This window comes from Xiphias gladius, chromosome 20 (assembly GCF_016859285.1).
Source record: "Xiphias gladius isolate SHS-SW01 ecotype Sanya breed wild chromosome 20, ASM1685928v1, whole genome shotgun sequence".
NCBI classification, from domain to species: Eukaryota; Metazoa; Chordata; class Actinopteri; order Istiophoriformes; family Xiphiidae; genus Xiphias; species Xiphias gladius.
In genome coordinates, this window is record NC_053419.1 from 2,001,349 (window position 1) to 2,028,926 (window position 27,578).

Consider the following 27,578-nt stretch of genomic DNA (forward strand, 5'->3'; position numbering starts at 1 on the left):
TCAGTAGAGGTGTGCTTGCCAATGGTACAGACCCATCCGGCTCAGCAACATCAGGATGTCTCTGTGAAATGCTTTTGTCAGGATAACATAAAAAAATGGGTGTGCACAAGAGTTAAGAGGATAGAAAAGCACCAGCAGTACCTGTGGAGGAAAACATAATCAGCCTTTATTTTACACATACACAACAAAAATCTGGATTAAAGCTCAAGAGGAAGTCGCACCTTGGAATCCGTGACGGTCATCAGCGGTTGGTGGAAAGCTGCAGACAAGCCATAGAAGCAAATGGGAGCCAGACACAGAAAGCTGGTGAAAATGAGAACAGCCATGCGTTTGGCCATGCTGGTATCACATCTGCTGGACTGGTTCTGGGGATTGTGCACCATGCAGTAGATGTGGAGGTAACATAAGCATACCACCATAAAAGCAATGACATTAACCATCAGGACAGAGACCACATAGGCCTGAGCAGCAGTTGTCTCGGTGTCCATGGGTAAGCAGATGCTCACTTTCTGGTAACTGCTCACACCAAACAGTGGCAGCAGAGCAAGGACCACGCACAGCAACCAGCCAACGAGCATCAGCAAAGCAGCATGGCGCAACCTCATTTTTCTGTCTGGCCTCATTGCGTAGAAGATGGCATGCCAGCGCTGAAGACTGATTAAAGTTAATGTGTACACAGATAGCTCACTGGCAAACACTGATAATGTCCCTGCTAGATTGCAGCCACTTCCTGTTTGCCACATGATAGCATAGTGGTAATAATGGGAATGTGTGTAGAGGTCAACAGATGCAATAAGTAGTAAGTACATCCCCATACAGAAGTCTGCAAACGCCAGGTGACCCATGAGGAAACGGGTAACGGACAACTTCTGCCGGCTGGTCAGCAGGATGAACATCACCAGGAGGTTGGCTGAAATGGCTAACAGACTAACCACCCAGACCAACACCCTCAGGAAGCCTTGACTGATCACATCCTCACAGGGGTTCAGGGCATTAGGCAATGGGGTGCACAGGGGTCCATGATCATCTGTGTGAAGCTCATTACACAGTGCAAAGTCAAAAACTTCACTGAGCTGGTCTGTAGGTAACTCCACATAAAACAGACCTTCAGTTTGAGACTGTTCAGTTGGACAAATGGGGGTGTTGTAGTAATGATTGCGATTTGTAGTGCCGGCAGTTGTGACACCAAAGCTGTCTTTCAGATGTTGGTCGATTTTGTGTCCCAGATACATCTGAGAGAGAGCTGCAGAGGATTCCTGCAGCTTTCCCAAAGCAGTCCGGGTAAGGTTGCAAATAACTGCCTCAGAGTGTCTTGAACACAGATGATAAGGATTATTAATCAGAGAATGAATTACAAGACCTTTTGAGATGCATGTAAATATTGAAATATTACAAAGTTCTTTCACACCAGAAAGTCTAATGGTGCACAAGATCAAAAACTCCTGACTGAAGAAAAAGGCAAAAGCACATACTGTCGATTGCTTGTTGTCAGTTTGTTAATGACATGTCAATCCTTACACCTTCATCGGATAAATATCACACACAGCATCTGCACCGTATATTGCAAATATAAACATTTCAAAAGATGAACCAAATGTATAAATAAATAAACAATATGTTGGTTTCAACAGCCGGGGGCCTCATTCTGGGCTTTTTCTTCTCTGAGTATGCCAACATGCCGCTAATGGCTGGCAGTTTGGCTGTATGCAAATCCGAGCTGTCGTCTGGTGTGACATGGTAGGCAAAGGAGTTCCCTGCAGTGACCAAACTGTCAACTGAGATCTTCCTGCCGTGTTGTGAGTTAAAAAAAAAAAATTTGCGTATAATATGGGGTATCTTTGTATGGAAATTAAATGAATCAGTTTATTTTGTAGGAGAGGCCAGCGTCTTGGCCATTCTGTCTCCTAGAAATTACATTTCTATACAACTAAACTGCAACAGCAAATATATTTTGTACAAAATGTAATGCAATCGGATATGATTTCTCTTAACATAATGAGGAAATGTTGTTAATTTACATATTTGGGAAGTCAAAATACATTGATACTGAATGTATCAGTAAAATGTTCACAGATAAGATATATGTTTTCCACCAAAATATCTAACTTGCAGTCGAATGTCCACTTGTAGTGACTACAGCATTATTAAACTTTTTTACAGCTCTGTTTAGACTCTCACAGCACTTGGTTAAGGTTAGGGAAATATCTGAGTCTGGTTTAATACAGAAAACGTTCACAGTGACTTTAGACACAACATGTTTATGTATATTAAACAAAAACAGTGTTCTAAGCCAAACCAAAGTGCTTCTGTTGCCTAAACCACAGGCAGGAATGTGGATGTGAACCATGGTCTCTGGCACAGTCAGACACAGTCATGTGCTCTGTACGCTTGCCATCCAACCCAGCCATCTCCTGGCAACTCCACTGCTTTTAATAAAATAAAAACAGTTGCCTCTGAACATTATTCAGAAAAAGATTACATTTCCTACAAAATGTATTTGCTGTTGCCGTTTACTATCAATGTCATTTTTATAGGAGAAAGGGTTGGTCTTGGAGTCATCTTGCCTCGGTGTTTTGTGGTGGATGCTAATGGACCAGTTGTAGGTACATGCGTGCTTTCATTTGTGTGGTATCAATATCTATCTGATTTATACCTAGCATTTCCTATTCATAGGTGTGTTGTAGAGCCCCTTGAGTATTTTTATTCACGAGGGTAGTTGGGGGAAATCTTACCGAGAACCCGCTGTGCAGCAGGTGGGTTTTGGAATATATTTTCTTTTTGGGTTTGTTTCTATTGTGAGAAATAATTGTATTTCGTTTAATGTTTTTTTGGTTTTGTTTTGTTTGCAGCTAACGAGCCTTGCTTTGGTGTTCTTTTCTCTTTTGTTTTTTTAATTTAGTTGTTTCTCTTAGTGCTCACCCTATGTTGACCCCACCGTGGTCGGTAATGCTCTGTGCCTGGAACAGTGTATAGATTGTGAGCCCCCATACTAGGTTGGTGTAGGTTGGTTCTCTTCCTCCTTTAATCTAATACATATATTGCTAGATGGTGTGTGTGTGTGTGTGTGTGTGTGTGTGTGTGTGTGTGTGTGTGTTTGTGTGTGTGTGTGTGTGTGTGTGTGTGTGTGTGTGTGTGTGTGTGTGTGTGTGTGTGTGTGTGTGTGTTTGTGACTCTTAATGTATTGCTGCCAACCAACTTGTTTCTTTGTGCTTAAAGTCACTTTTATCCAACAAAAATATATTTTTATATGACAAAGTTCTTTATTTTTAATACAGCAGCACTCTTTAGTGGTACCTGAACCTGCCGCCTGTGGCTCTTGGGTGCCGCAATACATAAGATGCCTTCTTTTAGAACTTATGACCAGGGTTTGATATTAAAATTAGAAGAGCTCATTGACCTTAATTTGTATGGTAACCTGGAAACGCTGCAGGTGCCCTCTGACAAGTGATTATTTTCTTGGGTTATGTTTATATTCAGTCATTAGTAGTACTGTAGTTTGTGAATTTGAATGAATTTTACCTGATGAAGAGCTCAGGACTGAAATGTTGTTGGTAAAGTGACTACAAGTGATCAACAGTGCACATCATTTTTTTTTTCCACAGTCAAATGTTTAAACATAAAATCATTACAATGCTAACAAACTCTGTTTTTATTTCATCGAAATGACTTGTCCAGCTTTTGTGAGTACATCAATACATACACTAGAGTGGGTCTGAGGGTGGTTTGGTATGTGAAGGACAAATACACGCGGAAAGGAACCACAGTGGGAAAATATTTCACAACACTTTCTATTGTCTTACTTACCCTCTCCATCTTTTCAACATTTTCAGACCACAGCAATGGCTTGGGAAAGTTAATTCAGCACTCTGTAAATGGAGAAAGGTCCTAAAGGGAGGCAGTACTTTGAGGGCCCAAGTGTTTTTAGCTTGGAGCTTTTCAATGGTCTCCATACCTCTTGAAGGCAAAGAGCTAACTTTGGTCTCTGAAAGGTCTCTGGAAAGACAGACAAAGAGTTGAGATTAATTCATTTGGGCACAAAGATAAAGATATTCCTGTACCCAAAATACAAAGTAATGTTTTTTTTTTCTTGTTTTCTCAAGAACACTAATTTCTCTTCCTGCATTTTATGCACATTTCATTCACTCACAAATAAGTTGGTCCACGAATTACGCCATAAAATGCGAATTCATCTATTTGTTCCAAATCCACATTCCTGTGAAGATACCTGAAGGACAAAGAGTAGATGAAAGGTAAAGTAATGTGGCCAAAATTGATCTGTTTTTTTATCATTACTGATCATCCTCCTCTATTGATATACACAAAACTCCATATAACTTCATTACCTCATCAAAACATTTTTTATAAAACAATAGTAATTCAACCTGCCAGGTAGACAGGATGTTAAAGCTCAAAAACACATTAATAAAGAGACCAAATAAAAACACTGAAAAAAAATGGCATACACTTCCTCCAGTCTGCTCCCATTGAAGGCATAGCGCTGGATCTCTTTCACGCCATTGCTATTCAGCATGCTAAAAAGGGTGGAGGTGGTTGGGGGGGTGGGGTGGGGTGTGGGAGGGGAGAATATCCTGTGAACCTTCCATTCACTACATTTTTTATTCCAAAACGAGGAAAATTAGTCCCATGTCTATTTGTGAAATTGTGGGACACATGGTTTGTGACATACTTGTCTGTGTTTTTATGGTATCCCAACTGTTATAAATATTTTACTAATTTGCTTAAAAAAGTGAATGATTGAGTATAAAAAAAATACACACATTTAAAAACATCAATGGTATTTTTCAAATTATCCAACAAACTGACTGACTGTAGAGTTTGATTCTTTTGGTTTGTATTTAAGGATTGTTGATGCATGAATATACAAATGTCCAAGACATAATATTGCTAATAATAATAAATTTCATGACGAATGATAAATGGAAATGATAATGAATATCAAGATGAAATATATGAGGCAGTTACAGAAACAAAAAGAAAAAAAAAGCATAGTTTAAAAGCCTTTTAAAGCAATTTTGCAATTTCATTTTAAGAAAGAAAACAGATATGAATTGGCATTTAGTAATCTTTTTATGTTTTTTTATTTTACTTTAGTTTTATAATGTATCCTTTCAATGCAAATCTAAATAATTAACTTATAATAGCTTTTTTTAAATGATCAGTTAAATTATTGATTATATTAAACGCAGGGAAAGTCAAATTTTTCCAGTGGCAATCTCCAGGCTCTATACAACCTGAATGTCAACCGCGTAATATTCCCAATAATCTGAATGACAACCTGCCACAGCCAGCCACAACTGACTGTTTGCTAAACACTGCCCCAAACGGCATTTGTTCAGTCATAGCTTAACAAGCCTAAAATGATAACGCCATTATGCTGTAGGCACAGCAGCTCTCAAGACGGTGTAATTGTTTTTTAAGGCTTTCTAAAACCAAAAATACAAAAGTGAACTGCCTATGGTAATCTCGCACTATTTCCAAAGTAGGAGGGGTTCAATTAGTTGTCAGCCATTTGGAGGTCCTCCACAGTGTGGGGGACTGGTTTCCTGTAGCTGGAAATGTCCTACAGGCGTCTTCATACTGATGCACAGTTGTTGGTTGAAAACCTGCTTTTTGCTAGTCTGAGCTCTTTTGTCTGTGTGTTTCTGGCCTGGTTGTACAGGGCTTTGTCCCCGCTTCTGTAGGCCTCCTCCTTGGCCTGATGAAGCTGCCTGGGTTTAGCTGAAAACAATGAATTGTTGTTGTTGTATAGTTAGAAAGCCTTGGTGGGCAAACATATGTCCTCACAAAAGCTGATATTTTATGTCAGTGTCAGTGACTTCATCCAGGTCTGTAGTAGCAGATTCAAAAACACTCCAATCACTGCAGTCAAGGCAAGTCTGTAATTCCAGCTTTGCCTCACTGATCCATCTCCTCAAAGTCTTAACCAGATTTTAATTTCTGCCTGTGAGTCAGAAGGAGATGAACCAGACAATAGTCAGGGAGTCCCAAAGCTGAACAAGTGATACACTTTTTTTTATTGCGTGGCAGTCAGACAACACAGTGGCATTTGCTTGTACATGCGAACTATGTGGGGCAGAAATTTGGTGATGTAGTGAATACTTCACTGGACACAGCTAGCTGGTGAACCACTGCAGCTGGCGAGCTAACCGTTAATTCACTGTTAAGACGGCTTGCTGTTGGCAGCAAGTAAAGATTTGAAGTTGAAGAAAAAACTCTCTAAGCGAGGAGTGCATCTTTTCTTAACACTGTGAAAACTTTACACCGAGTTTCAAAAAGGTAGACGCAGATTCTGCCTCACGTCATTGTCCTCAATAACTCATATATAGTTGGAAGACCACCAGATGAAGTTTACTGTCTGTGATGGATTCACCGAGCCAGATTTCAGTGAAACACAGGGCAGCACATCTTCAAAAGTCCTTGTTTGGGAGCAGCAGTAGTTTGCCCATTTTGGAATGACGTAGCTGTATTGACAGGAATGGTGGTCAAAATCCCTGCTGTCACAATTAAACCATTGCTCAACCAAAATTCAGTTGAATTATATGTTCTACAACAGTTTTCTGTTTTTAGCCGGGCTACTCGGAATGGCTTTTAGGTATGGCAATGTCAATGGGTCAGTTGAGATAGGGAAGATAGGAACTAAGTTGGTTTACTCAACTTCCGTACTTATGAAAGTACAATTCTGAGGTACTTAAGCATGGGTTCCTCTCATTCTTGACCCCTGAAGTACAACCCAAGCCACACTAGATCAAGTAGAAGTCTCCTGCGAAAAAGTGACTCAACAGTCAGTTCCACATTCCACCTTACACAAACGCCACAAGGATTTGCAGGTGCATGAAGTAACATATAAGTGCCTAGCAAATGACAGTTTTTTGAGAAGGAGCTGGAGAAGGATTAAGAGATAGTAAGAGAGAAAGAAAAGGCATATTAGGTGAGAAAGTGCTCTCGGAAGAAGTAGGTCTTCAAGTGAATTTTGTAGACAGAATATCATTCTGTTGATCAAGTTTGTTAATTTGTTTCGTCACCCAGGCAGCAAACAGGAGAAGAGTTTGGATTGTGATTTCCTGCATCACAGTGACGGTAGGACAAGTTGTTGTTCATTTGCAGATCGTAGAGAATGAGAAGGCTCATGCACCTGAAAAAGGGAGTTCAGATAGATCGGTGCTGTGCTAATGGCCGCTCTGGCTCCCTGTTGCTGCTCACATTGAGTTCAATGGAGAGTAATGAAAAGTGGAATGCCAGGATCTGTCGTTGGCTGGTTGAAGACCAGACATGCTGTTGCATTTTGGACCATTTACAGAGGTTTTACTGTGCATGCTGGCAGCGCTGCCAGAAGAGAGTTACACTAGTCAAGGCAACAGATGACCAGCGTCTGAATAAGAATTGCGCAGCATACTCAGGACTGGCTGTGATTACCAGGAGTTTTGTCTTAGAGGCAGCATAGCAGTGGTAAGAAAAACAATGTGAGTGGATAATTGGACCAAGGGAACTGTTATACATTGAGAAGAGTAGGGGACCAAGCACAGATCCCTGCACCCTGGTGAAAAGAAAGGGACGCTTAGACTCATCTCCTTGCCGTGCCACTTTCAATGAAATGATTTCTATGAGACAGGACTCAAACCAATGTAGTTCAGTGCCAGAGAAACCTAAACCTAACCTAACCTAGTTTGGATATGGTAGACAGAAGAAGGTGGTTGTCTGTGTTGAAGGGCGCAAAAAAGTCCAGCAAGATGAGAACTGAAAATCACAATAACAGATTTAAATTTACATTTACATTTAAATAACATAAAATGAAAAGCTAAATCAAAAATTCTAGTTTCTCTGCTTTGGACACCTCCATCCATCATTTTTTAGTTGCTTATTTGGGCTACGTCCTCTAGCTCCGCCTTGGGGAACCTGGGGTATTTTCTGGCCAAATATGATATGAACATTAGTTTCCCCAGCATATTTGGGTCTGCCCAGAGCAGTGGTTCTACTCCGAGCTCCCTTCAGATGACACACATCATCATCACATCCCTAAGATACTATATGAAGGGAATTCTTTTTTCAACAGCTTGTATCCACAGTCTCTTTTTTCACTGTCCATCTTGTAAACATGACCCTGACTCATTTGAACAAGACGTGTGAGATGTTGTACTTTAAGTCCTGTATTTGGGGCAGCAACTTTTCTGCCAACCCAAAGTTGGCAATCCATCCATTTTGGGCAGGGTACTATGACCTCCAACTTGGAAGTGCTGACCCTCATCTCATTCATCCCACACTCTGCTGCAGACAGCTCCAGTGTCATTGGAGGTAATAGTTAATTGAAGCCAGAAAAGAAAAAGAAAAAATCACCAGCAAAAAGCAGACGCAATCCTGAGGTGACCATACTGAACCCTGACAAGGACCCTGGAGAAGAAACTGAATGGATACTGGAAACAGTCATCAGCTCTCTGTGAACACCAGACTATAGCCACTCAGAGCATTAACTGGGAAGGGGTGAAAGGTCATCAACCAGGAGTCAATGGAGACATTGCTGCACCAGAGATTTTTCGATCAGACACAGGGTTTACTACCCCCACCCCCTATACAACTACCTGTTATTATTTGACTGAAATTTCATCCTAAGGTCACGACAACTGGTTAACAGCATCTGCTGAGGAAGTTTGCAAGATGCAGTAACTAATGGGCCTTGTCTTGACTTATGAATGATAAAAATTAGCTGACCATCAATATGCTTGTCCAGGCTGAAGATCAGGGCCAATGCCCACGTAATTTTCGTTCTTTCTCTTTCTTTGCTTGTTTGTTTGTTTTTTCAAATCTGAACTTTTGCACAAATAATTTTCATTCTTTATTATTTCATGCTTTGTTATCTGTCACAGCAGACTTACATTGCCAGTTATGGTCTGAGAGTGCCTTGACTAAAAGTCTGTGCTGTTACCCTGTTGCCTGACATTGCTAAAGCGAAAATGCAAAAATGTAAAAATGGCCAAAAAACCCCAACAACAACAACAACAAAAACAACAACAACAATCAGAGCTAGATTTTACACAGTTAGGCCTTGACTTGAACATGACTTGAACTTACTGTATCAACATAACATTTTAGTCCTCATACTTTCATCAGGAAAAAAGAGAAAAACAGCAGCAATATCGACATATTTACTATGTATGTTTACAATTGTAAGAGCTCAGTATTACGTTTGTATTTGAAGTCACTGAACTTGAATTGTATACATACCGAGAGGTGTTGCTGGCATCCTCTGTTTAGCTGGTTTTTCTGGGTGAAAGCCTATAGCCTTCATCTGTATGGTGCTGTTTCAATGCTTTTGTTTGTCTGAATGAATTTTGCCCGATGAAGGTCTGAAGACCAAAATGTTGGATAAATAAAGCGAGTTCATGGGATGGACAGTGTGCAGGATTTTTTCAAGTTGACAGTTTTTAATCCTACGCACCCGTTACTAAGACGTTATGGTGTGCATAAACGTTTTTGAAATGCCAACAAAGTTATGCCTTGAAATTTTCGTAACACTGGCTTCAAGATTAAAAAAAAAAAATCATAGTAGGTGCAATCAGATGACTAGAGATCAAATCACACTTGTGTAAAGCTGTAGGGGAAAATGAGGAAAAACCTAAAACCACCATAACATCGTCATTTCGATGCCTGTAAGTCAGTGACAATGACATCTGAACCATTTCTCAAACAAATCCTACTTACATGGTCAGAGCATTCTCAGATATTCCAGTGAAAGAATTAGCAGGTATGACTTGAATGAAGAAATTCTCCACTATCTCCCTGTTAAAAAGGTATAAACATGAAATATTTTACACCAGTTAAACATTCATAAATTTTAGCAAACAAAACACATTGCAGTAAATGCTACATACAAAATAAAATCCTCTTGGCTGGACTGAATATAATGTAGCCCAGGAAAGGAGTTGAGACCTGTGTTAGTGATCCCACTGTATAGAAACAAATCTCAGTCAGCAACCAGTTAATGCTGGATACTAATTGTATAACTTTTACATCTTTTTCTTGTGGAAATATATGCGATTATACTCTAAGACAAAAAATAAGAAAATTAAATTGTACTTACAGGTACCTTAAATTAGGCAGATCCTTAAATGCCTCTTGGTCAATGTATGATAGTGTTTTGATACCAGTTAGTTGTCTATTGGACACACACAAACACACGCACTTTACTATCTCATAATTTTGACTCAGAAAATCAAAATTCTGACTTACTATTTCCTCATTTTGACTTATTAGAAATAATTTGATTTTTTTATCATGAATCTTTGCTGAAAAATTATCACTATAGTTTAATTCAGTGCAGTTTGGCCACTACATCTCATTTTCTGACCAATTTACTGTAAAATGTTTAACTTTTTGTTCATGTGTTTAGCAGTATATGGCAGAAATAAGGGCTTCCCACTTAGGTTTATAAATGTGATATGGCTTTGTGGGCAGTAAAGTACTCCTAGTATCACTGTAGGACAGAGGCAGCATGATATGAGACTGCTACAAAGACTACGCTGTGTATTTATGGTGGCATACATGTGAGGCTTCATTTTTAATCACAATCAAGTTGCACTGCTAAACGGTTACATACATGTGGCTGACCCTGGACAGGTTGTGGAAAGAATGCCTCTCAAGATATCTTAAAGTATCATCATCCGAGATGTATCTGAAAAAAAACAAAAAAAACACCAACAAACAAAATAGGGCAAAAATACAATCTAGAAACTCGTGCTATTTTTGGATTTGCAGTGGTTTGCACTCATTGGGTCTCATGTACGAACAATTCATACAAACAGATTCATTCTTAGGAAGCATGTATGAGTGATTTAAGAGAACTTGCTGCTTTCACCATTTTCTCTCAAATTTAGAATTTTCTGTTTTGTATGAATGAAATTCACAAATGGTCCAGGTCTGCCACACGACTCTGCCTGTCTCTACAGTTTGAATTAAGAAAGATAATGCCCTAATCTCAACGAGTTCACAGTTGCGTGCCAATTTACTGAGAGGTTTGACAGCAGGCATTCCTTTTTAGATTTCAGTGGCATGAGTATTTTGGAACTGCTGGACAACTGCAGTTGGAACACTTGTAAGATGAAATGAAAAAAATTACTGAAATTAAGGATAGGTATACAAAATGGTCTTGCATGAGAACCATTGTGTTTTTATACAAGTATACGAGGTTAGCTATGCCAAAGTTGCCCAGCATGCACTGTTTAGCACTGACAGATGGCTGTCTGATCATCTGACTGCTTGTGTTTGTTTTTGCCTTCAAACCAAGGGAATTTTACTAAACTGTTTAAGCAATCCTGGGCAAAGACGAAGAAAAGTTTTTTTTAGATGCCCAATCCACTTAAAAACGTTTTTTTCACACTGATGTTCACCTGATGCTGAGAGGAGTCTGCTAGCAAACTCTATACTGGGGGAAAATTATTGATGATCATTATCATGATTAATTGCAACTGCAAATCATATACATGGGGATATGATTAACCATATGTTTACTCACATTCCATGCAAACATCATAGCCTGAATATGATAAAAACCTTATAAGACTCTCAGCTAGTGCTAGGATGTTCAAGTCTTTTTTCCCTCGGTATATACCGGGTGCAGACCTCTAAATGTGTTGAGTATTTTGAGTTTCCCAGTATTGGGTGTTGCGCATCTCTCGGGCCATAAGACTGCAGAGGACACGGGATATTCTGGTATTAAATGGAGCAGCATATTTTACAAATGAAGAGCAAACTGGGAAACACATAATCCAGGCTAAAATAGACAGATGCAGCCGCCAAATGCAGGAAGGACAGCTGGCAAAAAACAAAAATCGCTGGCTGCGTGAATGCATAAGTTAATAGGCTTATAATATCACTGCCCCATGATTAGGGCACGAGTAAATCTGACTATAATTACATTTGTGTATTCCATTGAATTAATGTGTTGCTCTGATGTATTCCCATGGTGTGAATGACAATTTTAGCCTTATTCTTTCAGCTGCACAGCTGCAGTATCAAAGAGACAGGAAACAAAAAATAAATATAAAAACATCATTCAAAGCTGTAAGTAGGCTTACTTTCATTTCTTATAAGTACAACAAGTACCATGCTTTTGTTCTTTGATCAGCAGTTGTAAGTTGTAAGATGATATCGAAATACCAAAGCACAATGAAATGGCTTGGACATTGCTTGCAGTCAACAGGAAAAAAATATTAAATGAAGAAGACTGGAGTGAGACCTCTCACCCTTGATCCGCACACAGAGCATCACAGGATCTTCTACGAATGGTGATACCATTTTCAAAGAATTGATTGGTCAGTAGGCGGTGCTTTTATATGCGTTGATCTGTCATCTTGAATATAATCTGCTCCAGAGCATGTTACCTGTGCAGCATTAGTTATCATGGCAATATACCCCGGTAAGAAGTGAACCACCGTCGTAACCCTGAAAACCCAAGGTTACACCTGAAGTTACCTCGCTAACGACAAATTCTGCTTTTGTATTACAGGCCTCTGAAGACGGTAGAAGTATTTCAAGTCAAAGTGTAAAACAATTATTAACAGTAGCAGGCACTCAATGTTGTGTAACTTAACTGCAGCACTGAGTCTCTTCCATGCACGTGAAGTGTCAAGGGCAGCGAGTCTGTAGGAGAGCTTGTGTTAGCAGCATTTGAGTTGGGTTCGTGTGGATTGTAGTACTGAATGGTATCAGCAGCAAGCGCATAAAGCTACATTAAGCCCCGAGGGAAAAACATGTCAGTCAGTTATCACCTGCACTGCTTAAAGCTTAAAAACTCTGCTACACAGTACTCAAGTGACTTTTTAACACTATTTAGGGGTTTAATGTTTTGATTTATATGGCTGACAGTTATTTTGGTGACCTATAAAGCCAGAGTAGGAAGGTGAAAGCTTCTATGTGTTGGACTAGAGTGTGGGAAAACAGCTATTTCCTGGTGGCAGTATGTACCAGTGTAAACTCAATTTGTATTGAATTTCGCAAAAATACCAGTAGAAAATGTCGTTCATTTGGGGCCAGACGTATTTATAACTGGCATACTGTGCATGAATCTGTAAAGAGATGGTAATCAGATTTGTGCTCTGGCTGACAGAGACAGATAGAGACAGATATATGTTACTGAGTGTACCTGAGTCTAAAATCTCATTTTATCTAGGTTCAAGACACTTGAAATGGAAAATGGGAAATGGTGCCAAAATAAAGCTGCGGTACTGTAGTTTCAATTAATAATATGACAGCAAGCAATGTGAGCAGAACTGCTTGAGTTTCAAAAATGGTTGTTTTGCACATATTTCAGCGACATTTGAAGGTGAACCACATCTTGGAAGCACTGCTTCATTAATACTAATAATAATATAATAATCCCAAAATCCCATCCACACCTCCCTGCTACAACAGATACCAGTTTCAGGTTCAAGTTCATAGTCATAATCATATGCATTAGAAGCAGTGCATTCCAGTGCAATGTAAGACTTGTTCTCTGGCCGCCTCCCTACAATGCACAATAGATGAGTAATTAAAAAAAAGAAATATACATCTGTACACTTGCATACACACGCATCCTTCATGTGTACATATTTATAAATGTAGATATACATTTGTATATGCACACACACACACACATACACACACACACACACACACACAATGAACAGAATGCCTTCTGCAAATGATTTGACAACTGTGATTTCTCTGCTGAATGTGACTTAGTGCTTGACAATATTCTTTGAATAATGTCAATAGGATTGTGATAGAGCCTAGACCTGTCAACAGAGTCTTTAAGCAAATCAATGTCAACAAGGCCACAGGCCCAGATGGTGCTTCCCTATTAAGAACATGTAGAGATGAATTTACACCTGCCTGGTGTCCCATATTTCAGACATCCTTAGATCTCCACATTGTACCAACACAGTGGAAAAAAATCCACCATCAAACCAGTTGCTAAGAAACCCTCTCCACAGGAGAACAATGATTTCAGACCCATCTCTCGAACTTCAGTTGTGTGGAGAGAGGCAGCATAAAGAAGTTCATGGTGAGACACCTGAAAGTGGATGTAGGCCCTCAACCAGATCCTTATCAGTTTGCCTACACAAACAAGAGAGGCCCTGATTATGCAATCAACAGCATGGTCCATCTAGTGACTAAACATCTAGAGAATCCTAGGGGCCTATGCTAGAGTGTTTTTTGTAGATTTCAGATCAACTTTTGATACTGTGGAACCTTGTGTTATCCTGAAGACAATGCAGCAGATGAATGTTTACCCATTCATTATCAAGTGGTATCCATTACACCCAACAGGTCAGGATAATCAGGACTTTGTCCTATACTCTTACCATCAGCACTGGCACCCCTTAGGGGTGCGTCAGCTCACCAGTCCTGTTTACTCTGTATAACAATGAATGCACATTCAGCACTGCCAACACATACTGGACATGATGAAGTATTCTGATGACACGGGTATTTTGGGTCTCATGTCAGACACAATAGACACAAATGCATACAAATACAAAATCCAGTTGTGTGTACAGTGGTGTAGTGAGCACTGCCATAACCTTAATGTAACAACTTCAATGTAATAACCTTAAGAAAACAGATGAGATGGTATTCAACCCCAGATCCCTTGGTGACAACTCACCAGTGGTTATCCATAACTGCAACATAGCCAAGGTTGATTCTTACAAAATCCCCGTACACATTGACAACAAACTGACATGGAGTACTCAGGTATATACTGTCTGTTCTAGGGTTCAACAGAGATGGTGCTTTCACCACAGATGGAGGGCATCTGGTGTGAACCAGAAAACTTTGCTTCTCTTCTACCATGCTGTAGTTGAGCGCATCATTCGCTAAGGCATTGCAGCATTGTTTGGCAATCTTTGTGTACAGTTAAAATCCTGAGTTACTTGCCTCACTCTGAGAGCTATGAAATTCATGGGAGTGAGGCGGCATCCCACCTCACAGGATATCTTCAATGAAATACTCATTGGACAGGCCCAAAAGATTGTTTCTGACCCCGTTCGTGTCCTCCACCCAACAAGCTAGCTAAAGCCATGAATGCTGTTTTTTCCATTTTTTATTCATCTTAACCTCACATTATACTTATTTATTCTGGTTGAAGGTGCACTGTATAAAGGGAATGTGCAATTGCTTGTCAGTGGCAATCCAAGGGTGTGGATTTGCTATGTGTGTGTGTGTAGATAACAAATGTGCATGTACTGTGTATTATTATTATTTTTTTTTTCAACAGCAGATGCAGTATAAATCCAAGACATATTTCCTTCAGGACAATAAAGTTTAATCTTAATCTTAATCTTAGTTGCTGTCTGTCAAACTGTTTTACTGCATGAGTAGTGCCTGTTTGACGCTATGGTAACACTGGCCTTATGGTAACATCGTGAGCAAATGATGATCTGGGTGGCCTGTGTCCCTGCTTGTGTGCCTTCCTCCTGCAGCACCTGGTGTAGATCTTTTCCAGGTGTATAATCCTGTACGCCTGCTTAACAACCCAGTTATGCTGCATCTTTTTGAGATGTGTTACCAAACTAACCTAATATGCCCGCTGTAAAAAAGCTTTCTATCATGCAATGAGTAAAGCCACACAAACATCCTCTCTTAAATACTACAGGGCACTATACTAAATATTATAGGCATGAATCTAGGTAAAACTTTGAGGTAGGTTGTGTTCGCTCAATACAGAAATATCAGCGGTCAAACTTCTGAATTTTAATGCAAACCTATTGTAGACTAATGGTCAGTTCACGTAGGAAGCGTTTTTAGATTAACTTTTGATGTCTGTCACTTGCCTGACAAAAAGAACAGATAGGGTTCCATTTTATCAAATGCATCAATCCACACTGACTCTGAGACATTTTGTGTGAGATCAGTGTAAGCCGGACCCGCCACAGTTTTTTACGCTCAAAGTCTATGTAGTCTATGTAGTTTTTGTGTGGCATGCTTAGTGAAGAGTGTGTACATATTCTGAACTTATCGATCGTATCTGTAATGATTAAGGCTCCAAGTGTCACTATAAGAGTTACAGTAGACAGATTCCCCCTGCCCTCTGCCCTCCCTGGGCAGGGAAATAATATGAAGCCATGCTGTTTTCTTCCTGTATAATCCTCACGCTGCCTACTTGAAAATATTTATATCCAGTACATGTCTATTATCAGTCAGCCTGGTGACTGATAGTCAGACTGAATGGATCGAAAAACTTCCGTAATACTTGCGCCACTAAAATTTTAGTGTGGTTCAGAAATAATACATTACCGTACATTACAGGTGGGCCTGTTAGAGGTCGTGACAATCATGGCAAATAACATTCACTACTTTCATCCACTTTGAACAGTGTGGGAATCCTGTGGAGAGTTTTTCTCAGGGAAAACTTTCTGTTGTCTGGGATCTGCAGAGCTTCAAATATGAATACAGCAGCTCAAATATGAATACAGCAGCTCAAATATACTGCTAAGAGCAGTGATGTCTCTTTTAAACTGAATTTATTTTTCTGGACATATTGAAGATCCTGTAGTTGTCATGGGTGATGAATAACCATCTGCTTTTAAATACCAAAGTAGTGCCATATATAAAATAAAAGTAGAATTTAAAATGTTTTTTCACGTTGTATGGCTTTATTTCTGAGCTTATCTTTAAAATTTCATTCATGTAGATTTCAATGTTTTACATGCATCACATCTTGTTATTCATCACAGCCCCATTTCCCCGAGTTGTAACTAAACATGCTCAGTTGACAAAAAAACGGTGTCATGCACTGTTGTTGCCCTGGTTACCTGGTGTTTTTGATGGAGACACTAGTGAACGATTGGGGAATGGATGGTACTGAGGGAGTTATTAGCGGAAAGAGGTTTTAATTGAGCTACAATTTTTCCATGAGAGTGTGTGAACTGTTGAACTGTGAACAATGTGTCAGTATCCAACATGCCTGTTGATTTGCAGTAGAAACGGTTGAATAATTCGTTAAAATTAGATGTTTAATCTACACACAAGTGTTCAGGTTTCTGTGGTTTTGTTGCAACAGTCTGGTGGCTGTTGCACAAAATTTAACCAGCAGGTCTGCTGTGCATTATTGTAGCTCGACAGTGGCAACGTTACTCCAGTTAGGGACTGCAGAAGGAACAGATACCTGCTGCCTTCAGATATTTGTTAAGAGACTCACCACAGTAAAGGAAATGACTTTGGTGGCTGGCATTAATGCCATAATGGGAATACAACTTTTTTTGTTGTTTCTCAACTTTTTTACAATAAAAGCAAAAACAAAGCAAACAAGCAAAACATGAATAAAGGGGTGACTTCACCAAAACCCAGGACACCGGTGTGGTGAGCTGTTGACCCACTCAAAGCAGACGAGCAGCTTGTTTGGACGATCACGCTCTACCTGTACCATGCAGGGCATCACAAGGTGGTCAACCTCATTTAAGAAAACCCTAGTGATTGGGATGGGACAACATTGACCATGCTCAAATTTGCTTTTGTGTTTTAAATCAAGTAGTTTTGTCATGGTTGGAATACTGAGCACAGGATTGATGTCCCAAATGCAGTCACCTAGGCAGATTCAGTAGATGAGTTTTAATAAAGATAAAGGTGAAAATGCTTACAAGCAGGTCTGGCAAACAAATCCATAGGGCAAAGCTGGTTGACAGGTGGTAAACAGGCAGAAGGTCAAAAACACAGATGTACAAGTCACAGGAACACGAACAGGAAGATGAATGGGTTGCAGTCAGGTTGGCAAGAGATTGTTAGAACAAACTATGACAAAATTAGAAAGCCAAGCTACATAAATGATTTGGCAAAATACAGCTGAAACAGAGATCTCGTATATATACAGGCAATGGGGAAATGGCAACTGGGCTGCAACTGGGGGGAGAAGGTGAGGTTATAGGGAAAGATGGGAACACAGGGGTTACTGCAGGGCAGGTGGAAGAGAAAGTCAAGTGTCTGGGACAGGTAAGAAATGCTGGGGCATGTCAGGTTTGTAAAGTTCCGTGAAAATGCAGGGCCTGGGGAAGTGAGAAAGTAGCGTAAAAGCCCTCTCTTACGCCACTTTCTCACTGAGGAGTAATCATGACAGTTTTTAGGGCTGTGATCTTGAGTTTTTAATTTGAATATGGGTGAACACAGAACAATTGGATTTACAGTAGCTGAGGTAGTAACTAAGATACAAGAATTCACCATGCCACATTGGAGGACGTGGGCATCACTGGAGGTGGTCAATTGCTACAGCATCCTGCTGAAGCATTCTTAGTGGAATGAGAGTATGAGGCTCACTGTATCAGGTTGAAAGGAAAACAGTGTGTAACCTGCTGTCATTGTGATGATGAACCTTGTGGGGCAAGGAGGAGAATATTCCATAGTGCAAGACTGAAATGACCTTTATGGACTATATAAGATTTTGCAAACACTTTTGTGTGAAATTATGCATTAGGGTGGCTTCTGATTACTCTGTAGTTTTTCGGCATTACAAATGACAAATAATAATTAATATTTATTTTACACAATATTAGAAATTTGGTACTTGTTTGGTGGAAATTATTATATGATTTTGAGGTAAAAAGTTAAGAATTTACTAATAATTGTCAGGAAGCTATCATGATGTAACACTGCAAATAAAACGTCAGAACAACACTAATGTATAAATGTTTATGTCTGTATGCATAATAAACCGCTGTTTTCCTCATCATCAGTTATTTTCTTTTGTAATCTGTTTCAACCATTAAAGCATAATTTATTTTACAAACTATGCCCATGCAATTGATACATAAAGTATCAAGTCATTTTCATTGTATTCCCCTATCTGCAAGAAAATGCAGTACTATTGTTAACAAGCAGCTGCCATCTTGTTTCATTCTTCTGATAATGACATATTCAAGTGTTGTCTTTACTTTTTTTGGTAATTCCTTAACCATTGTCAATTTTGGTATGTACATTTTAAAAGAATCAATTTAAGTTTTTATTGAAATGTATTGATGTGTTTTATTTCGCCATACCTCATAGAAAACTCAGCTTTCTCTCTCTTCTCTACAGAATTGAACTTTAATTAACCAACAGTGTTAATGTGTTTTGAACTGTGCTTTTTAACTTTGGAAAAGCTGTCTGGAGGAGACTACAGTGTTCATATTCAGGCGTATTCTGTCCTAATGCTAAATACAACAGCATTTCCAGGGGTTATACAGGGTTATGATACAGTTATTGCTTTTAAAGTTACTATCTCTGTTTCACAATGTTTTCTTCCATGCAAGCTTGCCACATTACTTTGATTATGATGGACAGTCAGACATCTGATCTCATACATATGAAGCTACATGGTTGATCCAGACAAGATGATTTTACTTTAAAAGGTTTGAGGCAATTGATTGCCTTTAAAAATGGGTAACGGGTAACACTTAACAACACAACAGGCAAAACTGTGTGTAGTTACTGAGGAATGAGTGAGGAATGATTCTGGAATGACCTGATAGTTGATGAGTTCTTAATAAGTAGTTCCCTAATGACTCAGATGCCAGGAGTAGATAATGATGAGTTATAAAGCTATAGAAGAGGGGTGGGCAAACTACGGCCCGCAGGCAACATCCGGCCCATTGATCTTTTTGTCCGACCCATCATAATTATGACTGCATTCATTTGACCTTGTCCTGTAATGTCTGGCATTCCACCAGGTGGCGCATTAGGCGCAGTGATACATTGACTTGATTTTGACTCTCTGTTATTACTCTGCTACTGCTCTGAACCCATGTGCAACAATGAACTGGTCAAAGAAAAGAAAAGTCGACTGTGAGTGCCGAGTGTTTAAGAAGGAATGGACAACTAAATACTTTTTCACTGAAGTCCAGTCAAAGGCTGCATTGTCTTATTTGCTAAGAAACCGTAGCAGTTTTAAAGGAATACAACATCAGCTGTCACTTTTCCACCAAGCATGCTAATTATGCTAAAAACCAGTCAACGCAAGAACGGACGGCTACCACTCAGAAGTTGGCAGCAGGCTAAGCAAAACACCTTTATCCGACAAACTGCCATCCAAGAATCAAGCACGAAAGCAAGTTATTTGCTGTTATTCAAATTAGCAAAGACCAGCAAACCTTTCTCCGAAGGAGAGTTTCTCAAAGACTGCATGGTAGAGACAGCAGGTGTCTTGTGTCCTGAAAGCAAGAACAAATTTGAAAAAATTGAGCTAATTGACGAAGACTTAGCTAGCAAGCTAAACAAAAAAGCGGAGTCATTTACATTACATTCCTTGGAGAGGACTTGTATGACAGCATGTCGGGGGTCATTAAGAGGCACAAGCTACCTTGGAGTACGCTCGCCAACGTTACCACAGATGGATCGCCAAATCTGACAGGAAAAAACGTCGGGTTGCTCAAAAGAATCCAGGAGAGGGTGAAAGACGACAACCCTGAGCAGGAGGTAATTTTCTAACACTGCATAATCCACCAGGAAGCACTGTGTAAATCCGTATTGCAGATTTACCACATGGTGAAGCCAGTTGTAAAACTCGTTAACTTTATTCGAGTGAGGGGTCTTCAGCATCGTCAGTTTATTAAGTTTCTTGAAGAAACTGACGTTGATCACCAGGACTTGCTTTACTACTCCAATGACCGCTGGATAAGTTCTGGGAAAGTATGTCAATGAGTGTGGGAGCTCAAACAGGAGATTACCTCATTTTTGAAGCTACTTGAGAAAGCTGGCGATTTTCCTGAGCTGAGTGACACAGATTGGCTTTGTGATTTAGCTTTTGCTGTGGACGTACTGACACATATGTATGAGTTGAACGTGAAATTACAAGGGAAAGACCAGTTTGTGCATGAAATTTACAGAAACATCAGGGCCTTCAAAACTAAGCTAGCTTTATTCTCAAAGCAAATGTCAAACAAGTCATTTGCTCATTTCCCCACAGTGGCTAAGCTGAAAAAGGCCCCTTGACATGTGAAAAAATACAGGAAATCACTGGACGACCTGCATGGAGAATTCTGCCGTCGGGTCTCTGATTTTGGAAAAATTGACAAATCACTTCAGCTGGTGTCATGTCCCTTTATGCAAGACCCGGAAACGGCGCCACAGGAGTTGCAGTTGGAACTGATTGATCTCCAATGTGACACCGTTTAAAGGAGAAGTTCAACTCTCTTAAACTGGATGACTTTTATGCTTCATTAAGCGCAGCCAAATTTCCAAACATCCAGAAGATTGCACAGAGGATGCTGGTGTTGTTTGGCTCTACGTAAGTGTGTGAACAGACATTTAGTGTGATGAACACCAACGAAGCAGCCCGCAGATCCCGGTTGAGTGATGAACACCAGCAGAACATTTGTTCTGAGAATTGCCACAACACAACTAATACCAGAGAAAACACTAATACCTTTTTTTCCATAATATGGCAAAAAAGGGTGATCAACAACGCTATTCCCACTAAAAGTGAATGTAAGTATTAACACTGTAATGCCTTTTTTAGGTTTATGTTTGAAATGTATGCATCTGGTGCTGGCCCGGCCCGTCTGTCAAATTTTAAAAGTCAATGAGCCAAAAAGTTTGCCCAACCCTGCTATAGAACAAACTGGGAGATACTATATTAATTAACCAAGAGGTAATAGGTTTATCATAAATATCTGAGAATCTACAAATGGACCACTTTCTTGTTGAGTCCTTCCTCATTAACTCTGAACCCACCGCTGAGTGACAAACAACAGTGTGCTTTGCCTATCACTCAAACATTACTCTTTTTGCTCACTCTTAAGTAAAGTGATTCATCCTTCTAAGTAGTTACCAGGTAGGTAATTTCCTTAACAACAAATCAGAGACAGGCTTCCAAACAAGTATTTAAATTATAATATTCGGGCCACATATACATTAATATTCATTAATATCCACATTTTCTGATGCATTAGTGATGCAGACGACTTAAAAATAAATGTAATAAGAAGAATATAATTTTAACTAAGCTTAAACATTTAACCAGAGATCTATGTGAAAAGGCAACTACAAAAAACACAAACTGCTTTTACAAAGCTTATTGAGTATCTACATATTTATAAAGTGCTCTAAAGTCTGGCAAAAATAACTTAATTAACTTTGTATTTTCTGCAAAGCTTCATGTCCACCACTAACAAATATTCCTGTTGCATGTTGACTTATTATAACAGTGAATTAGTAAATAATATAAATTATTTATTGATTATAAAATACAACCGGTGCAACCATGTTCATCAGGCTTGGATGGATCCACTGTTGAGGAGAAGGCACCTTTAGAATGTCTATGCTCCGATGATGTGAAAAGCAGTCAAGAGAACACGGCTGCTTTAATGGTCATTAAACAAGCCCTGATTATGTTCAGACAAATTGAGGGAATTAGCTAATCAGAATCCGGCAAAGTGCTGCACTGCTGATAAGGGTTTGTGGTCCAGGCTAAAAATGTATGCATTTAAAGTGGCAATCCTGAAGATTTCAGTCCCGGTTAATATGACAACACCTCTAGTTACTGGTGGTAACAGAAAAAATGTGGTTTACTACTACAGGTCACAGAATTCTTGGGTCAGCGAAACAAACAATTGCCATTCTGATAAAGAAGTAAGGCAATAATTGGCCATTTTCCAATATTCTGTGAGCAACTGTGATCTGATTTTATGCTGCACGCGGCATGAGTCTGCGAACAGCAGGGCACAGGGAAAGGAGCTGGTCACCCAGCTGAGAAGTTGTGCGGCCTGTCGCCTGCAGCTCTCCATCCAAAAGCTCACTGTGGTTCTTCTCCTTCTCGTTCCACTACTCCCTGCAATATTTCAAACTGATTTGCTGTCCAAAAATTACGAAAATGACCGCTTTTTGATGAACGATATTAGTAACCTCACTGACAAACACTTTGCATTTCCTGTGACAATCGTAATAAAAGTCAACTCGTATTTCGCCAGTTAAATGCTTTTAATGTGAAGCTGCAGCAGTAGGAAATTAATTGCATTTTTTCACCCAGTTCCTAATACTGCAAATATATAAATATTGAAATACTTTCATCAGTGGGCCATAGGCTCTATCAGCATTTTGTTACCTCATTCGGTGATAGATAGTGACTTTACAGACATTTATTTTAATAAAAATCTATGAGATTGCCACTTGAAGTCTGTTTAGCTCAAAGATGCTAGTAAAAACAATGATCCCTTCATAACTGTACAATATATTACAACTGGTTAAGCAATGCAATCGACTCTATTTTTGAGTACCATTTACTAAAATTGTTTAAGTAAACCTAATTTTGGTCTAACAGTGTACAACATCATTTGATCTAATTCATATTTATTTTTAGGCTATTTGTTGCCATTTGGGGTGGGGTGAAACTATTGCAGAATTCAAGTTAGTCAGCAGTTACAGAGCATGTGCCTATGTCCGGTTCATTCTCTCTGGGGATGTACAGCCGTTCATTTAGAAGCTCTTAACTCAGAATTTGAGAGTGGCTGTATATTCACCTCTTTGTTATGTTTGCCATAAATACATTACACACATTGTTTTGAGAGACTAAGGGGTTCTTCAGTCATCCATCTATCTACTACCCATGTGGAGAAGTTATGGTGACTGACAGCAGATTATGCAGCACTTTAATTCTACTAATGTGTTTAATTATGTTCTCTAGTGTCAGAAAGAGCTCATAAATAAATAACTGATTGTGTACATTAGTAGTATTATTAGTAGCATTGATATCTCTTCCCTAACCTTAACCAAGTGTTGTGAGTGCCTAAACATTACCATAAATAGTTTAATAATGCTGTAGTCACTACAAGTGGACATTGTAATGCAAAATCAGATGTTTGGTGAAAAACAACTACGTACAAGAAAACATCCCTGATTTGCCAAATATGTTAATTAACTTCCCCTCATGGTGTTAATAGAAAACATAATGCAGTAGCAGTAAGATGTTTACTTCAAAACAATTTTACTGTTGCAAATTAGTTGCTTATAAATGTAATTTCTGGGCAACAGAGTTGAAAAGAGGTGTCTCATGGAGCCATATTATAAAAGACATTACTGTGAGATTGCCAAAGTACGAGAAGAAGGATACAACCAAGATGCCCCAAAAATCCCTGCACTTATTTGCTGAAGTACATATACGTTTCCATGCTAACCAGATGATTTGTGTACATATATACATTGCTAATACAGAATGCCTCCTGAACAGATCACAGTAAGGAGATGTATTTAATATTTCATTTAGTTTTTGAAATCATACTAAAATCAAATCTACTATCCAAAAATTCTGTGGTTGGTCCTCCTTCAGACCACAAACTGATCTAGGTCCAGTTCTTCAAGTGACAGCTGTCAAACCAGATGAACCAAACTAAACAGGCAAATACGACAAAGCTAATTTAAACCAAACCAAACAGGTTAGGTGGGAAATCACCCTGAGGCACTGAATTTCCATTTTGAAACCCTGTTCTCTTACTGGAGCATGTTCTCCCAAAAGAACAACAGCATCAGTTATTTCAGCACTAAAACTTCTGTTTACATTCAATTGAAAAAGCCCTCTAGCGGCCATAGCAATTATGAGAGGAACAAAGGAGGAAGTCAGGTGATGTTGTTAACAAAACGTCAACTTTAACACAGGAGAACCATGTTTGTTTCCTGTTTTAACCGAGTGGTATTTGCACCTACCTAACCAGACTTTAACCATACAAGTTACATCCAACATGAAAAGGATTCATCTCCCAAGGGTGAATTGTAACAGTTCTGGAGGGCACAGGCAAATGATGTCATCCTGCTGACAGGGGCATCAGATCAAAAAATGCCTCTGTGTGTCGTTCTAGAGACAATGAATAAATAATGTATTTTGTCATCTTAACTTTTACTTTTAGAAAGAACCTACTTTTAGAGTTAGCTTTGGCTTTTGCATCTTCAGTCGCCACCAGAGAGCCTTTATTTCATTGGATGTGTTCTAATCCACCTCATTACTCCTCATGGCTTAAGAATCTTCTTTTTTTTTTTACACTTACAAAACATCAAATACACAGTGAGAGGCTCTACAGCACATCAATACTTATTGTACTTGATGATCCAGTGTTTTTTTTCTGAAGCAAGAGGTAGCAGAGTCATTAGAAAGTATATAGGAAGCTTTTTAGCTTTGTACAGTAATTTTAATTTTCCACAATCTGTTAAGACTAACACTGTGTTGGGTTGGGCAGCCTTGGAGGTACTTAGTTTTTGAGTGCTATCTTTGCTAGTTTTAATATTGTTTATTTTTCTTGTTAAGTGGCATTTTCTGTTCTTGCCGATGGTTTAAAAGAAAGGATTAGTGTCGGGGAAAACAGTGAATCTTACATGTGAGAAATGTTGGCCAAGTTGGCAAAGGCATTCTGAGGAACAGAAGAAAGTTTTGTCCCAACAAGCCATCTGAAACAGAAATAAACCATCTTGGGTTGTTTCAGTCTTAATACAGTAAAGAGTCACAAGCTGATATCAGAGTCGAAAGAATGTGGTTACTTACACCTCCTGTGTGCTGGAATGGAAAACAGGCATGAACTCAGCTCCAAAACATGACACACTGTGGATGTCCCAGTCACACTGGCAGTGCATTGGACAATATTCCAGAGGGAGAGTGACCTTGACAGTAATGAAGATGGAAAAAAGGAGATTCAAGTCAGGCTTCATTGTAAGAGTGGTAATTTAATGGTGGAGACTCTGAGGTTACGATGCACAGTGAGAGGAGAGAGGTTTAGAGAGAGGATGGGCTTTTCTGGATTTTGTCCAAGAGTGGAAGTTTAGCAAAATGGCACTTCTGGTTGAGACCTTCAAAATAAAACAGATAAATGTGTGCTGAATGCAGGGCCGCTGCTGGCCATTTGGGTGCCCTGAGCGTAACTGCTTTGTGGTGACTCGGACTGGGAGAGGCACCCAAATCGCTTTCAGCTTATTAAAAAGGGCTCGCTGTCGGGTTTAAATAGGTTGAGGAGTGTGCACCTCATGAGCAGATTAGCCATTCAGCCCAAGTATATCCGTTGAGTTAGCTTTAGCATGAGCATCAGGACACTTTGTGTCAACAGTTGATGGGACTGTAATTGCGCTGAACTGACGGTATTGGGTTGTTTGTGGCTTGTTTATAGGCCTGTTTATGAAGTGTGCATTTGGTGGTTCAATTCAATAGTGACTTCCAAGTAGTGCGGATACAGGAAAAAAGAAAACTCTAGAAAGGGCCCACCATGAAAAGAATGGTTAAACCTGAAGTGGAACTTCAAGTTTAACTTTCAGCTGGTTTAATCAGGTCAGCAGCCTACTGCCATCTTTTGACATGGATTTGGTGGATATAATCTTTAATATGCATATATTTCTTTAAATATTATAGCAATTCCAAGTAATTGGCCCACAGAAAAATGGCCACTTTTGGCTCCGAGCGCCTAAATGAGGAAAGCTCACGGAGCAGCTGCAGCATTAGACTGTTGCACAGGTTTAGAATACAATGAAACTGAGGAAAGCAGTGCTGGGCACACAAGATATTGTTAAAGAAACCTACAGGAGGAAGTTTTGTGAACTGAAGATCTTGTCTGGATCAGGAATTGGCACTAAACTGATGGCTTAATTCCTGTGACACCTACAATTACCAAAAAAATATTAAGATCTTTTTTTTTTGGAGCAGTTTAGAGTGACTCTGCCATGTAAACTCGAAATGTATTAGACTGCTCAGGAAGTAACCCAAAATTAGCTGATGGTTATGAGGTGGCACACATTGGTAGGACTAGTGAGGTGGTTGGTAAAGAGGTCAAATGACAAAGGGTTTGGAGGGGAAGGCCCCATGAGGACCATTGGAGTTCTGCTACCAAAATGGCAGAGCTTCACTGCCACTGTTGTAAATTGGGACATGCTCAAAGTTGGGTGATGGTATATTCCAGCTTTGCTGACTCCTGATTGACAAAAAAGATCAGCAATGGGCAAAAGACCACAGCACAGAAATAAGGTTAAAAATATTATAAAATAGTCTAAAACATAAGGGTAATAATGGGAATTGGGGGCGAGCATGTAATATTTCTACTAGTTAAAAGCAAGTGTCTTTGATCAGGCAAGAGAGGGGAAATTTCCAAGGGCTCACTAAGGGTGTAAATGGATGAGTCCAGAGGTCCACAGTGCTGCGGGTTGCTCACTTCTTACTTCTTGAATCGGACCACAACTTTTGAGGTCATCAGGTGGCAGTCCTCTTTGAGCGACCAATATTGACAGGCTGGCTACTCACTTTAGCCTTCAAGAAGCCAACTTAGCTTTTGGGCAACGGTGCCTGAGGGGATGACCGTGGCCTGCACACAGAGAGCACACAGGAGAATGAATGTCATCAGGGTTTGCTGCATGTGCCTGGTAAGTAGACCACAGAGTGGAGGCTACACCCACATACACCTGTCCTTAATCAACCCACTACAATAGCCACTGACTCAGCAAATGTGAAGTCCCTTTACCACACACACAGGTGTCAATTAGTGGTCAGGTGCTGATACAGATCTATGCTGTTGCAACCCACTTTGGGAACTGTTGTGTGCCTATCCTAGTACTTAATTAGATAGTGCATCCTGAATTGAATCATGACATGGAGCTTC

At 39.6% G+C, this 27,578-nt stretch overlaps 1 protein-coding gene across 1 annotated transcript; it reads right to left on the minus strand.

Moving 5' to 3' along the window:
• LOC120806637 (thyrotropin receptor-like) lies at positions 1 to 25,650 on the minus strand. Its single transcript, XM_040157991.1, has 11 exons — positions 25,487 to 25,650; positions 25,321 to 25,392; positions 10,610 to 10,684; positions 10,094 to 10,168; positions 9,885 to 9,959; positions 9,715 to 9,792; positions 4,464 to 4,532; positions 4,148 to 4,225; positions 3,805 to 3,993; positions 222 to 1,311; positions 1 to 141 (listed from the first exon to the last, which is right to left on the minus strand). Exons 1-11 carry the CDS (start codon positions 25,648 to 25,650, stop codon positions 1 to 3), a joined length of 2,106 nt encoding a protein of 701 aa, XP_040013925.1.
• Positions 25,651 to 27,578: the final 1,928 nt, after the last annotated feature.